At 41.5% G+C, this 16,580-nt stretch overlaps 2 protein-coding genes across 3 annotated transcripts in view; both read left to right on the top strand.

The window, feature by feature from the left end:
• Positions 1-10,718, top strand: part of kiaa0825 (KIAA0825 ortholog) — a 110,048-nt gene extending 99,330 nt beyond the window's left edge. For both annotated transcript variants that reach the window (XM_046387050.1, XM_046387049.1), the window contains exon 23: positions 9,796-10,718. In XM_046387050.1, the coding sequence (XP_046243006.1) occupies positions 9,796-9,979 (184 nt within the window). In that variant the 3' untranslated portion in view covers positions 9,980-10,718. The remainder of the gene's footprint in view (positions 1-9,795) is intronic.
• A 2,919-nt stretch (positions 10,719-13,637) lies between these two features.
• Positions 13,638-16,580, top strand: part of fam172a (family with sequence similarity 172 member A) — a 144,852-nt gene continuing 141,909 nt past the window's right edge. The window contains exons 1-3 of the mRNA XM_046387048.1: positions 13,638-13,755; positions 14,463-14,603; positions 15,545-15,646. Of these exons, the coding sequence (XP_046243004.1) occupies positions 14,498-14,603; positions 15,545-15,646 (208 nt within the window). The 5' untranslated portion in view covers positions 13,638-13,755; positions 14,463-14,497. The remainder of the gene's footprint in view (positions 13,756-14,462; positions 14,604-15,544; positions 15,647-16,580) is intronic.

Raw genomic sequence — 16,580 nt, 5'->3', positions numbered from 1 at the left:
CACACACACACACACACACACACACACACACTCAGAGAGATGGAGAGAAAGCTGAGCTCAATGTCCGCATGGACTAATCAGTGCAATGCAGGCCCAGCAAAACCATGGGAGCCCAGTGCTAATAATGTCATTATGAATGGAGCTTTGACACTATTTACAGTATGGCCTTCAGTGAGGATTTCCCATCATGCCCTCGTACCTAAACAGTCGATTAGGTTGATTGTCAGTGACTGGCAGAACTATGTATACATATATATGACCACTGGAGTTTTTCAGGGGTCTTTCAGTCACAGTTTGGTTAGGATTAGGCAACAAAACTGCTTGGTTAATTAAAGAAAAAGTACTTCTGGTACTTCAGGTAAGTTGTCACTCTTGTACCACTTAATCTGACTTCTTTTACTGTTGCCATTTTATGGCCACTTGGCGTCACCGAACAATAATAAAATATGGGTGATGCTAAGCCACTTAAATGACCTATAGCGTCATTTTTCTGATGAGGACAGGTTAGGATTTCCACAACAACTGGAGTCAGTTAGTTGCCCAAATATTAACTGTCCTGTTGACAGGAAATTTTATAACTTCTCTAACTCACAAAATGAAAGAGTTGTATTGAATGATGTCAGAACTGTTCTTTGAAACTACAGTTGATGATTCAGGTACGATTCAGGTGATGATTCACGTAGGATTTGTGCTTCACAAACCAAACCCTTTCTCTTCTGACCTTCCACTACATGTGAAGTAGAAGAGACAGTCCACTAAAACACCACTCTATGGCAGTTATATTAATGTTATGTGTGAGTGGCTCCTACCTCAGCAGCTGATGCAAAGGTTTTCGCTAAGTAACTGCAATGATGAAGTTACATCTTCATGGTTTCTCCCTTTCTGATAGTTTTACAGTAATGTAACTGTATAAAAACCTGTTCTATCCATGAGGCAGCTAATGAAAAATGATTTGTCCCTGCATTTCTGTGCAGTTACATTTTAGCTTGCATAAATTAAATGCAAGTGATTACTCAGATACTTTTTTTGTAAATGAGTCACACTGGATTGCCTGCATTCCAGCAGGACACTGAATGTCGATACAGCACTTGATGAAGCTTAATTATGTGTGGAATCCAGGATTGCACTTACAATTAGCCTTGCTGTGGTCTTTGGTTTTGTGACAGGTTTCCAGTAACTTTTATTCCAACATATCTGCTGGTTTTTTCAGCTTAATCCCTCAGTATGAAATGAACCTTAGTGGCAACTTCCCCAACGAAGACTCCACACAATTCATAAAAAACATACAATATTCTGGAATATAAAATTAATTCATAGTGGCTATGGAAATGAAATATAGCTAGGTTTGAATAGAAGTTTTACTAGATCAATGTCTGAGAGCGAGGCCTTTGTCTGAGAGCAAGTCGCAGTTTCTCAACCCTCAGCGCTCCTTAGTAGATTTCACAGTTTATATATGCACAAATGACAAAGAGAAAGTACTGAATAAGTAATAGGCTTTTTCCTGGAAGCAGATTGAGGTGAAATCTTTTTTTCCCTCTGTATGCTGTTCAGATGGGAGATAGCATGAGTGAAATCTTGTTCTCAGTGTTTGCGCTTGTGCGTGTGGTGTGGAGAAAAATCTAAAGTTACTGACTGTTTTTCTGAATCATCTTTGTTCATTAATTCATGGGTGATATTGCATGCATTTGGGGACAAGGTTTAAAGGAGTAGACCCAAATGCAGACAGCAGACACGGAGGGAGATGGCATGTCATGAGATGCTCTAATGATGATGATATTGATATGATGTTCTCTTGTGGATGCTCGGGGGGCCTGCAGATCATGTGGTGGCGAAGAGGTTGGACTGGTGAGATGAAGGTTCAAGTGGATTGCAGAGGAAGGTTGTTGAAGGCAATGAGTAACATTGGCTGGAGACTGGTGAATGATGTAAGGTGGTGGGCAGCAGGTGAAGGCTTAGGATGGAAGGGAAAGTGGCCCTTTGGAGGCAACTGGTGGACCAAGGCTGACAAAAGCTTGCAGGTCACAATGATGCTCTCATATTATTCTGAAACAAATCATGGTGAGGTTGTCAAGGCTAACTAAACCTGATAAGGCAGTGAGTATAGGGCCTTAAATAGGAGGCAAACATTATAAAGAGCTGAGGAGTAGTCAGGGAAACAACTGCGACTAAAGCAGGGCTTTGTCTTCCTTAGTATCTTTTTAGCTTGTGTATGAGTTTTTTTCTTGGTACATTAAGTATGTGCACATTCATTTGCATTTGTGCTTTTTGTCATCGGGTGTTCATCTTTGTCCAACTTAAGAGCCCCTCCGTCCCTCTCTATTCTTCCTGCTGTTTTCCTCTCTCCGTCTTCTCTTTCTCTCTTTTTGGCTCATGCGGAAGACAGATTGCCATTGTGGAGATTTTTGATCTCGCACACCTGTAGGCACTCTGGAGCTGCTAAGAGTTACCTGCCTGCCAGGCTGAATGACTGACTTACTCACTGCCCGGCTAACTTAGCCTCCCCTCATTACCACAGAAACATACAAGAGGAAGATGACAGAAGGAGGGAGAGGGTGGTCATGGCATATCAGCTAAGTATGAGTAGGCTGTCATTCCCAGACGTATGTGCATCAATCTTCAGACACCATTTTATTCACGTGAGAGGGCAGTATGTAAATATGAATGTTGATCAGATGGAATAAGGATGCTGAGATTTATTTGGAGTGGCCTTCTAGTTTCTTTTGGAAATAATTGTTGTGCCCCGTGTGGTGGGAGTTTGAGAGGTGGTGTCAGACAGTCGTCAGGCATACGCAGGACACGGCAGAAAAGTGCCAAGATGGTTGGCTTCCTTAACAAAGGGCTTGCTGTAATGATTTACAGTAGCTCAAGTGAGAGAGGTCACACACACACCCGCACGCACACACACGCGCACACATGCTTGCATTTCTCTGTCACAACCTCCTCTTGGGTGCTGTTTCAGTGAAAGGTGCCAGCCTGCTCAGCCAAGCTCCTAACAAGAGCCAAAGAGTCGGGGGACTGAGCAGGGAGAAAAGAAAGGTGAGGTAAGGTGTGTGTGTGTGTGTGTGTGTGTGTGTGTGTGGAGGTGGTGGTGGGGGGTGTTGGGGGATGAAGAGGGGAGATAAGAGGAGCAGAGACCTGTCAACCTCCTGGGACATGTGCAGAGCTCAGCGTCTATGTGGAGCAGTCAGCTACTGCACTGCACTGACCAGCAGATGTTGGACGTGTACACTTGGCAGGTGTTTGGTTATTTGCTGTTGTCTGCATGTAATAATACATTCACAAACAGCAAGGATTCTAAATTGGACCTCACCTTGTCAAACACAAACAAGGCCCCTCACCCTTTTCTCCCCTGGAGCAAGATTTGATAGATCTTGCCCACAGAAGCACGGAGAGCCTGTTTGAGGAATGTACCAAACTGTGTCCAGTAGACTCACACTCTCGGTCACACTGTGGTGGACAAGCAGCCTAATGATGTCTGAAATACCAGCACAACTGATATGATATGCTGTGATAATTGCTACCCTCCTGTCCGCAGTACAAATAAATGTGGAATTGGTGGGCAAACACATTAATATGGAAATGTCTACATTAATTTCGGGCATGGTCTAAATTATTCAGTAATTAAGCCACTGCAAATTTACACAAACTTTCCCCTGGATGACTGGAGAGACTAGTGAGGAGCTAAAAACAGCCGTACAGAGGGATTTGAAATATGTCGTCACATGATGTGAATATATTCCTCCAAATAACAAAATAGTAGCTCGCAGTAAGTAGTCTGCAGAACACACTCAGTAATGCATAAAGGATCCTGCAAAACAAAAATGGTTGATCCCTGAGCATTTGTGGCACACGTAAGAGCCTTCACCAACTCCCCGCCAGCACCATAATCACCCCCAGCACTACAGAAAATAAAACCTCTGCATGGTGGAGGCAAAATCCAACAGGTGCGCAACTGGCATAGCTGCCCTTTTCCCTATGATGTATGTATTTTTATTTCAAATCAAACAGTAACCCACAAGAGCAGTTTAAATGATGTTTTTAATAGTTTGACATCTTATGGAAAATATGGATACCGAATGATTACCATCTGCTCAGACTTAAAGCCCACTAATAAACACATTATATCTCATTTGTTTGATTCATTCAAAAAACAGGTGTATAAAGACATTCTTATCGAACTCTCGGCAAGAAAAATGGTTTCACAAAATTTCGAGGTTAAGCAACATGCAAGGAGTGAAGCTAGAGCTTCTGCTATCTTGAAAGATAATCCAAATGACACCATCGCAAGATGCCTGGGAAAGGATCCCTGCCAGTCACATTTTAAAATTTTAAGACCTCACGTCATAACCTATTTTGTGTATTGCATTTAGAGGACTGACAGAAAAAGGACATTGGATGGCCTGACTGCATCTGTGTGTGTGTGTGTGTGTGTGTGTGTGTGTTTGAGGTAAAGGCCCTTTGTGCCGTCTGATGTGCTGGACTTATCATTGCTTGGATTCAGAGTTTAAAACCCAAGTGCGTTTGAAGTTTTGTGTTTGTATAGCCCTCTCTGAATGCCGTGTGTGTGTGTGTGTGCGTGTGTGTATGCATGCATGCCTCTGAAGCTGGGTGTGTGTGCGCGTCTGTGCCAAAGCACGTACGAGCGTGTCAACTTGTGTAACCGTGGATGTCCTTTCAAAGGGCCTTCACAGATCTGTCCGAGGCCCTTTGATCAGCCGTTCTATGACTCGCCTGCTCTCGACGGCCCTTGAGATTGGCGGGTGCGTGCCGGGTGGGAGACGAGGCTGGTTGGACATGGATGAGACTGTGGACTTGACCCACACATACACACGCACACACAGAACAAACGTGCATCCAAACATGATGCATCGTGACCCCAAAGTGAACTGCATTACTGGCCTATTCATATCTTTGTGCGGGAATGTGTGTGCGTCAGTGCCTGTGTTTGGGTGCGTCACTGTATTTTTCGATGCATGAAGTCAAAATGCCATCACAAGATTAGAAATTACTCCAAAGGATCAGCTTCTGTATGCGTCCCAGTTTCGAGTTAGTTAAATTAGAGAGGGTTAAGGTTAGTAGCTGCAAAGCTAATTTTGTCATCCTGTACTGTATTACAACAGTGCGTGTGTGTATGTGTTTGAATTTTTTTTTTTCTCAATTGAATACAGCAGTTGTAAGAGTAAGGCTACCTGTTCAGGTTTACTTTGAAGTAGATTTGCTTTGATATTGCATATTTTTTGTCCTTGTTGATTTAGTGTGTTTCTTGTAGCTTTTGAGTGGACATCAGTTTGGATTGAGATGGATCTCAGGTAGGGTCTAATACTGAGTGGCATCACCGCAACCTACCGACGTACTGTAGACCTGACACTGAGTTGATCTGACAATAGAATGGATCAGTGTAGCGGCTAGTGAGTCAGAAGGTAGAGCATAATCCTTTCTGTCAAGTCTCTGCCTCGTCAATATTCAAATCCAGCCGGCTGTCCAATGGCTGTCAGTTACAATCTCCCTCTGGCTCATAGCCTGGCACAGGCACATATCTAAATTGAATTGGATGTTTGCTTCTCAATGGAAATTGAGTGAAAGAGATGCCCCCCCCCCCCCCCCCCCCCCCATGCTTGTATTGTGAACTTGTCAGTTGTCCCAACTGGACTACATTTTGATGTACAATATCCATTTTCAACTAATAACTTATCTGTGGTCTTTTCTTCATTTTTTTTTTTTTTGAAAAATACAGTTTCTCATTTTTCTTTTGGTTTGTCATATGACTGCTACCTATCTCCCTCTACTCAGCATGAGTTTTAATTTTTTTTCTCTTAATTTCAATAAACACTGTTTATTGACATCAAAAAACAGGACATCTTTGTATCATAAAGCTAACCTGCTTCACTTCAAACCGTTAACAGGTCGTGAGCAATAAGCCCAAATGCTCTCTGTCACCTCTTACACTGAGTGCAACAAGCTTTGTGTCTGACAAAGAGGCGCTTTGTGTTCTCTGCTGTGGTTGATGCACATGCACTCGGCTTCTCAGAGATCTGTGTGCACTGCATTGCTATCACTGCAACAGCACCACCAAAGGCCAGGTGTATAATAGCATGACATGGTATGGATTCGACTTGGGTACACGACATCTGATGATACACACAGACGTACTGTACACGTCTTTCCACAGTATACACATCCTTCCACCAATTCCATTCATCCATTGACCTCAGCTTTACCCATCATCTTCAAACACCTGAACTAAGACTCTGAAGTCTGACATCAGCAAGAAGCATCTGCCTGAAAAGGTATTCTGGTATTCAGACTGAAAAGGTTCATCCATTGCTGGCGAGCCCACCCTTCCCAAAGAAGACCACTCACTCAGTGATGCTTAGAAGCCGCTTTTCTGAAATGACTCACAAGTTCTGATGCATTAATGTTCATGTCGTGCCTTTAGAGACAAGTGAAGGACTCTCTTGTTGCAAGCCTGTTTTGTGGTGTGAATTGCTGAGAGGGTATTTCACTTTCACTTTAAGCACAGGTTCTAACCCCAAATGAGATAGCTGAAGACATGATGACTAGTCAAAATGATGTTCATTCACTGAAGGTCTGAAACTGAAAGTGGTTCTCACAAGGGTGAAAATGATAGAGGACATTTAACCACAGTCCCTCTCTCTTTCTCTCTTGTTCAGTTCCTCGTTTCCTACTTCTCTGACACATGTCGCCCTGGCATGCATGGAAAGGTCTGACCTTTGGAAAGTTTAGCACTTTAAATATTTAGGCTTGGGTTATGATGGATCCTCCAGGCCCTGCGGCAATGTGCAAAGCCTCTGATTAGGGCTGCTGTCAGAGTCATTTAGCCGAGTGTCTGGCTGTCGGTGGCTCTTTCTGTTTGACAGGCGAGCCTTTTAAACAAACAACGGTCCCAGTGGCAGAGCAGGCAGGGCACCCAGCGCAGCACAAACACCCAACACTCTGAGAGAAACCACTCAGCCCACTGACAGCTGCAGAGGAAACCACTGGCCACTGTCTCTCATGATCCTTCGAGCACTTTGTCTTCCTGCTCGCTCACTTCCTTTCACGGTCTTTACGTGTACCTCTGTCTGTTTTATTTTGTTGCCGTTCTTTTCTTCTTTCTTTTCTTTTCCCCGCTCCAAGTCGATATTCTTTTTACGTCTCCTCCTTGTTATTCTCAGTCCACGGGAACCGCTGAAGTTGAACATCAAAGTTTCATCTTTGGTGTGTTATGAGTAAGATTTAGTAAGTTGATTGCCAGATGATCTCTGAGCAGGGCTTATGCTCTTAATTTGTCAAACATCACTACTCATTATCAGCTGAAAATCAGGATGGATGCTATCTGTCTTGTGCCTGCATCGTCCCATGATTAGGACAGCTTACATTGATGTTCACATTGAAATACATCTGAGCCAGCCTTTTCATCTCACTCTGAGACAATCTCCCGTGGCATCAATCCTGTAAATATATGAGTCTTAATATGTGTGTCCTATTCTGTATTCAGAGGAACAGCCAAGTCAGCAGCTCCAGTATTAATGCATGAGAAATGAGCAGAGCCCATAAGAATTAAAGGGTAAGACTCCCCTTATTAAGATGTAAATTTCGGGGGAAAACTTGCCGAAATGAGGATACAGTGAAGTTATTGTCAACTGTAGCCTACTTATGCATTTCTAAGAGGCATTGTTGATTTGAAGTTGTCGAAATTAGATGTACACAGCAAAGCACCTCTTTGTATTTTTTGGCTCTTTTTCAGCATGAGATCAACCAATCTCAACAAATATGCAACCTATACTTTATGGAACAATTTACACTTTTGGCAACATTATCCAGTGACAGTATACATGGCAACTACGGTTGTAATTTAATCTCTGTCTCTGTGTACTCCCTCCTCTTCTTCTTCCCTCTCTCTCTCTCTCTATACCTCTACCTCTCTCTCATTTCAAATTTGCACTTAACACCTTCCTGGGGAAAGGCTTCTCATTCATCAACGGTGTTTGTCCCGGTGACAAGCAGGGCGCCTCCTGCATATCAATATCAGCTAAGACAATGCTGAGCCTGTAACCTTCAGCTAAATGTCATTCTGCTTAATCCTATTTGAAAATTAAACATTGAAAAACCTTTAGCGTACGTTCCTGTCTTCCTTCCTTCCTTCCTCTCCGGCTCCCTCCTTTATTGGCTCTTCCTCCAGCTTTCTCTTCTCCCTCGCTCCTGCTCTTGTTTTGCACAGGGTGTGACATTTGTATTGTTTTATTTGTGTGAGTGTTTGTTTCCCATAATGGTTATTTAGTGGAACTGATTTTGATTTTGTGTCACTGAAAAAAAATAATACAGGGGCAATTTGTCTGCCCCTCATAGTCTTCTGCATTCTTCCAACAGAGAAGTCATCAAAGGCAGACTTAACTGCTTCTCCATTTGTTCTGTCTTTTTTGAGAGACAGTCCACTCTGTCATATAGATTGAAAGAAAGAGATTCAGACTGATACAAAAATTACCCAGAAAAGCAGAGAAACTGTTGACCAAAGTTGCATATGGAGAGAGAATGCAGGCACATGAGAGAAAACCTCTCTGTCAAAGCTGCCTATTTACATAAACAGATCCTCCCCATGCAGACGGTAATTATCGCACTGATGGTAGTTGGGAAGCAGAGAGAGGGAGAGGATGTCTGATTTGTCCACACTGTGACAGAGGCTGAAACTTCATCAAAGTGCTCTGCATTGAGAGGCCCGCTTCTTAGTATGCATGAAACACATGCATGATGCACTTGGTGTCTTACCCCCTCCTCTTCCTCTTTACACATATGTACACATATGCACGGAGCACAAATATATGGTACATGTTTGAAGATACAGTGAGGAATCTGAGGGGAGGGAGGGCAGGATAAAAGAAGACAGAGAGATTGCAATGAAAATGCAATCATTTGCAGTCAGACAGATATAATTCTCCTTTGGAGGCAATGCAATGCGGCAGCTCAAAGACAGCCTTCAGCCATTTCTCCATATGGATTTGATTGACCACAGTCACTCGTCAAGAGATTCCATTGAAATACTGAGAGTGAATTACAACGTGCCTACGCTTGATGTCTTCATATTGAAGCCCTTCCTCCACTCTAATGGAGAGACATACTGTGAAAGCGGTTAAACAGGACAGAGAAGCAAAAAAGATATGGGGAGCAGTTTCCCCTGTGCTACAAATTAGTCACCGGTACCATGACTTAGTCACTGTAACAGTCAGATTGACAGAAAAGGGAGAGACACATAGAGATCTACAGACAGCCAGAAGCATCTATTCTATTTTCTTTCATTTTTTCTAATTTGATGTTCTCTCAAACAGCCCTGGAGTTTCTCAAACATCCCCTTTCTGTATGAAAAAGTCTTAGTGTGCTGTGAAACTGACCCACACGGCATGAAAAAAGAAAGACAAAGAGACTCCCATGTGAAGATTTTAAACAGTGAACGTGTGACATGTAGAACCTCTAAAGGTTTCAGTCTGCAGTGTGTGTGTGTGTGTGTATAAGATTGGATATTTTGAACAACAGGATCCTCGTTTTGTTGAATTTTGTTGTTGCAGGGAATGTGGTCCTTTTTCTGAGAGACAAATAAGGGTGAAACATGGGCACACTCAAACAGAGTTTTGTTGGTGTGATATTTGTATGGATTCTGTATGTTGGCCCAGTCTTCATACGGCAACATAACTTGTAGAAGACACAGTTAGCTCTGCTCTATGTGTGTTTTCATTTAATCCTGAGTGACAAATGTTTGTCGGTGTTAAAACAGCTGATGTTTTGTCTCTCTATGGTTGCCAGGTGGGAGATGCAGGAGGGTGCAGAACTGGAAGATGGAGAGAAATCTATGGTAGAAGAACTTCAGAAAGCCTATTTTGTTTGCTGCTGCAGCCCGGGACCGCAGGACCCTCCTGAAGCTGATGAGACACTGGCAAAGCAGACCCAGGGGGAAACGCAACCACCCGATAAGACTGCTGCCCAATAACAGTCCATGTAGTTGGAATTTTTTATCACATTGTAAATGTTTGCTTGTAATACTCACTTGCAGCTCTCAAGGTAGTAGTGAGTGTGTGTGTGTGTGTGTGTGTGTGTGAGTGTGCGCATGCAGGGGTGTGTAATTGAGTTTGTGCATGCACCGTATGTAGCAACTTTTCATGTGTGTGTGCGTGAAAACGTGAGTGAGACAGCGGACAAGGAACTGTGGAACAACAAAAAGAGTGAGGGAGACGGTGCCATCCTCTTTATGCACACGCCTCAGACAAACTCTCTGTGCTTTTCTATGCTGCATCAGACGCATTTCATCTTTTTTGGAGCACATCTCCAGAAAATCAGTTCTGGGAAATGGAGAGGCTGGATTTTGTTTGCCTGGGACAAGATGGGACTGTGTGATCACTGTCGGTAGTTGAAGTTTTTTTTTTTTTTTATTTGAGACAGTGAGTGTAAAGACATTGGTGGCAGCATACTTTCCTCCAGGTTCCTGAAAGTAAACATCAAATATTACACGGTTTGGAAACAAGATGATGTATGTTTTGATTACAGTCTGTCCCAAAAATCTGCCCCACTATGTAATATCAGTCAGTATTTTGTGCAAGCTAAGACAACATTTATTTTATGTGTAATACGATTGCTCAGTATATTTTTCCAAGTTTGTCCTTTTTTTGTTATTTATGAGATGGAATGTTTTAGAATTAAACCCGAAAATAAAATAATATTCTTCTATTGCCACTGAATATGTTTCTTCCTTCGTACGATCAGTTTGTGTGCAGATTGCCAAAACAGTTAGAGAATTTCTGATGATTTGTTACAATGAAGCAAGAATTGCATTTTTGAATCCATATGTTAGATGTTATTCCTTATTATATTAAATGTTCAAATAAGCATTTAATGAATCAAAGGATGCTCTTTTTATCAAGACGAATACATTTTCAGTTCACTGGGGCCACTGCACACCCTGTGCAATGCATTTGTGAAAGGAGGAAAGTATTTCCTGCTCCGGAGAGAGAGAGGGAGGGAGTGAGATGTTCCTTTCCTTAACTAGAACTTTAATGCAAATGTAGCAAGATTGTGATCACCAAACCACTTAGAGAATACAAAAGACAACAGAATATTCAGCCTGTGGCTCTGAATAAAGACTAAAAGGCAACAAAGCACCGTTAGTCTTTGCAAATCTATTGTATTAGACACAACTGGTGTTGCAGGAAAGAAAGTATTTGGTTTGCCAAACTGTTCTTGTACGATAACAGCTTTCTGTTAAATAAGAAAACCTTGATCTCCTTCTTTCTCCCTCGCTCTTTCTCCTGGAGTACGTACTTGTTGTCTTATCAATTTGTATTTCCATTAGGTGACAGGTTTGCAAGACAGCTGACAGTATAATTCTCCACAAATCATTACAAAGAATGATTCATCACAACGAATAAACTGAATATTCTATTATACACTAGTCATTCAGGGATTATCAAACCTACATAAACATTTCAGAATCCCAGAGCTCATCGTGACATATTTATGCGGGATAAACAGTCACAGCATTTTGACTTCTGGTGCATTATCCACAGCAAACTGCAGCACTGCAGAAACATGCTGGTTTTATTTGTATGTGCATCCACTGAGTGCAACAAGCTTTGTGTCTGCATGTAGCGAGCCAGCATGGTGGCAATACAAGAACATCGTCCTTCTACCAGAGCCCTGGTTTCTCTTCAAGTCCCAATTCCTTATGATTTAGCTTTCAGGTTCTGAGGAAGTCATAACGCATTTGTCACAAAATTTAACATCAAGTACACCAACAAAGTAATTTTAAGAAAGAACTGTGTCAGATTAGTGCATCAAAGTTGATACTGCTTTTCTAACTTATGGTAAAACATGATTATCCACAAGACACTGTGGTACCAAACAAAAGCAAATTTTTGGTGAATTTGACTGCCACCAAATGTGACAATAAATAATAAGTGCAGATATATCAGAAACGTATCTACACTAACTGTTAATTTCTTTGTCTAAGATCTCTTACTACATTGAGACCTGAAAACTTAGGCCATGAAATTACACTTTGTAGACTGGCAAAAATGTCTGCATTGCTGTGTGCCAGGAAAGATTTTTTTTTTTTTTTTTGAGAAGTGAATCGAGTATTTGGTTGTTTTTAATTTGTCAAGTCACTAAAATGTGACTTAAGTCCAAGTCATGTAACTCAGGTCCACACCTCTGCTCTGAGGTGCTGCAGTGAGTGAGCAAGAACAATCTCCTTTATCTTGTCAAACTCAGTTGATATCGATGCCACAATGTGTCATCACTGTTTCTTATTTGGGTCTCCCTTCACAGCATTGCCAGCATTTTGCTTGAGGAAACAGGGTAGCTCAGCTCCCCTGAGACAGCAGCTCTGGCTTCTAGAGGCTGTCCAGAAGTAGGCCATCCAGCTTTATTATAACCAGAGGGCTATTTCTGTGCATCAAAAAGCGCATGTCATAAAGTACAGGTGCAGGTACAAAATGCAGGTGAGCAGGGCGCGGCAGGCAGTTTTTGGTAAGTCACCTGTGGCCTTTAGCTTCATCCATAAAACTAATCAAGTGATCTTTCCCTCTCAAAGGGACTGGCTCTGATTAGTGTCACACTGACAGTTGTGTGAGGACAGTCCTGAGCATTTCCACCACAACAGCTACTGCCAAAAAGGAAGAGAAGGAGGCAGTATCCAACACCTTAAATGTGTGAAAAGTCTGTGAAACTTGTGGTTACTCATTTGCAAAGTTATCCTTTTATAAAGGTGGTACGTCACTTCAATGGCTTTAGACACAGAGCAGAACGGGATTGTTTGGATAAGTGAAAAGCAACCTATTAATCAAAAGTAACATCTGTAGAGGAAGCTGATGAGGTGCCATGAAACAGCTCTGTAGATGGCCTACATGACAATCATTAAGTCCTCTTGTTAGTCTGACCCAATCAAATTCATTTAGTCAAGTTCCACTTGCAGGTCTCCACAACATGGGTGAGAAAGGAGCCTGTGTTTACCCATCCTGACCGAATGGCCCATTCACCATATACCATATACCATACACACATGCACCACCACCTGAAACACTGAAACGGTTCAGACACACGTAAAACATATGGAGGCAGAAGTGTGATTGCATACACGCAATATGTGCACATAATCATATCTTTCATAATAACTGCATAATTTAGTGTTCAAATGCATAAATGAATGAATTAATAAATGAATTAATGAATGAATGTAATGATAAATATGGTGAACATGTTAAAAGTTAAAATACTACCAGATATCAAAACAGCAACAATTTACAATCTGTGTAACATTTATCATATATATATTCCTTGAATATTATTAACTATTGAAGTATTAGCATGTGATAAACATTTCAATGCTTTCAAGGGGAAACTGAATTAAACAGCTTTATTTAGTGTTGGTAGACTGACCTATAACAATGCATCATATATAATTTCATAATCATATATTTTACATCTAAAATCTTTGTTTATTAACTACGTTGTCTAACAGAATAAATGTAGTTAGTGCCTCAAAATTGTATAAACAAATACAAATAAGCCGAGTGGTCGAAATCATACAGAGGAGAAAACATGTGAATGACCAGAAGCAGCTGTCGTGCTACTGTCTCTTTAAATATCTCTTCCGGTCCGTTGCCCCGGTAACCCGGAAGCTTCATGCTCTCCATGCTCAGCACTCCTCAGAGTTCTTCCTGTTTTAGAAATTTCAAGGAAGCAGCAGCATCTGGACAGTCGCATACACTCATGGTGCGTGAGTCGAACAAAAGGCATGCATGTGTCTCCTGTAAAGAGCGGTTCCTCTCAGAAACTCCCGGTTTCGTCTGGTCGAAACGAGTGTAAAATAAAAGCACGAGTAGCCATTCTTACTGAACCTGCTCGCAGTGGCTCCATGCAGAGCGACCGCACACATTCCGGGAGTTGTTTTTAACACCACTAAACTTTAAACAGATATTGACTTGGTGAGAAAATGACTAAGCGTGTGGTGCTGGATGCTTTCACCGCCTGCAGCGTGCTTTTGTGGAAAGAATAACTTGACTGTATTTGCATAATTAATGCAGTTGTAACACGTGTGCAAAGTTGAGCGAACACAGTGCAGCAGCCGAGCTAACACTTACATGTTTCATAGCAATAATGTAGACAAATAACTGGCTGTTTAGGCATTGTGTTATTGCAGTGTAAATAATCACCGCTCCGTTTTATTCAGTAAGCTGTGAGCTCGTAGCCTGCATAGGAGAATCAGCAGTGTGATACGACAGTATGCACCTGTAAGGTGGCAGTGAGCCACCTTACAGGTGCAGCAGCCTATGAGAGGATTACCTTCATGGTCTTCAGTAGATAAAGAACAGAATTATTCTCTGATAGGCACAGGGATGTTAGAGCACGATATAACACAGTGTTCCAGCAATGCTGATTTCTGCTTAGTTTTCACCTTTTTCCATGCCCACATGTGACAGGACGCCTTTCTGTGATCTTTGGGAGGGGAGGACCCATGCTTGCCAACCTTTGTGCTGCCACACCAGCCTTGTATGTACTGTGGATCACAATGGCCCAGATAGCTGGCCAGGAGGACAGAGAGAAAACCACTGCACTGAAAGGTAAATATGATGCGAAGGAGACGAGGGAGCAATACTGAAAGAGGAGAAAACATCTTTGACATAAAATTATGAGCACGGCTGACATGGCCACATACACTTTCCTAAACGTGCTATATATATTTTTACTTTCGTTTTAATTTATTTTTGAGTTTAACTAAAAAGTCAAGATTTCATGTCACAACTAAAATAATGGATGGCAATGTGAAATAAAACAAAACTGGGAATAAGTCACTTTAAATGGGGCGGAAATATTAGCTTTCTCTCATATTGTTATAAAAGAATGTGATACAAGATAGGTTTATTTGTCACACACACAATCATACACGGTACAATGTGCAGTGAAATTCTTTATGTCCCTGCTACCAAAAAGTAGGTAAATAGAAAATTTAAATTTAAATTTAAGTATGTATGTGTATGTGGCCAATATGACTCTAAGAAGATTTTTTTTTTTTTTTTTTACATTTTTTGTCAGCTTTATTCACCAGTTCACATTCAGGCTTTTTGCTGGATCAGAACAGGAAATATTCCACTTAACCTTGAGTCAAACATGTTCACCAACCATTTTCGGCCCCCAATTGTATGATTTTTTTTCTACTCCACTGACAGAATCACAATGAAATTTTAATGGACACCTTAGTTTGGCTATTATTTGATGGGAATTTTCTTTTATTCAGCTACTATGCCACTTGAGGATAAATAGCTTTCAGTTTAAGCGAGTGGGAAGGACTTTTGCGTTAATTCAAAAGTTAAAAAATAAACGAAGAGACATTATTAAATTATAAAATAGGTGATTTTGCTGGTTAGCCTCAGGCTATGTTGTTGACTGAGATTATAACATGAAATCTTGACTTCGACATTCTTTGAACGATAGCATCTACAACTTTTGTCGCCACATTTTGTACCTTTGATCTTATCGTTTTTTTTATTTCCTTTCCTCTCAGATTTGCTCTCAAGAATAGACTTGGATGAACTGATGAAGAAAGATGAACCTCCATTCACATTCCCCAGAACACTGGAGGAGTTTGAATATGCCTTCAATGAATGTAAGTACATATTTCAGTCTTCAAAGCATAAAGCACTGTGAGCCTTCTGCTTTAACAAAAAACACCAAATCCCATGAACTCTAAATGAAACAACTCTGCTGGCAGTTCAGGCATCAGCTGAGGTGAATCAGATCTTGGCGGTGAAACTGTATGAGTTCTTGATAGAAACTGAAGGAAACACAAGATAAATCAGATTAATTATGTGACCAGTGGACGGTTCCTAATGGCAGGTTGGTCAACAGAGAACTGAGCAAATCATTTTGGCTTCCAGTGATGATAGAAAGAAGGTACCAGAGTTAAAATGATTATTGTGCTGCATTCTGTTTTGTAATGATGCTCCTGTTTATTCTCGTGTTATAAATCCAGCACACCTCTTTGCTGTCCAGCGGCGTCCTTACACCCGTCTCTAAAAGCCGGGACTCACTCTCGGCCGGGATATGCCATGTTTAGTTCAGCACACTGCAGTTCATTGTTTGTGAAAATGCCAGTGATTAATGTAGTTCCCATGCAAACACATCAGGGTCAGTGTCAGAAGAGCAGAGCAACTGCGCAACGTGATGCAGTTTATAAAGCCATAAAGTCCTGAGAGTGGCAGAGGTTAGAGTTGAGTGGCGGGACTGCACTTTGCATCCCGTGTCAAAGGAAATGCATGTCTTCACCTGAACCGAACCACCTAGTTTTTGTGCCTTAATGTAACCAGATTGACATTTCATGTTAAGCACATATTCAGGCTTTACATGTCTAAGCACTAAGGTGAAGAGGATACCTGACGCATCTGAAGAGACACACAAGGGGCGTGACAAAGAGTCGGTACAAGATGAGCTGGGATGAGCACATGTTGGATATTTTCAAAGCCCAGAGTAATCGTGAATAATCACGAACTCAATACTGACCGTAATCGTGATTATGATAATATGGTAGTTGAACAGTCCTT

Source organism: Scatophagus argus, chromosome 4 (genome assembly GCF_020382885.2).
Source record: "Scatophagus argus isolate fScaArg1 chromosome 4, fScaArg1.pri, whole genome shotgun sequence".
In the NCBI taxonomy this organism is placed as follows: Eukaryota; Metazoa; Chordata; class Actinopteri; family Scatophagidae; genus Scatophagus; species Scatophagus argus.
Note: the sequence above shows the minus strand (reverse complement) of the source record. Positions and strands in the feature narration are given on the sequence as shown.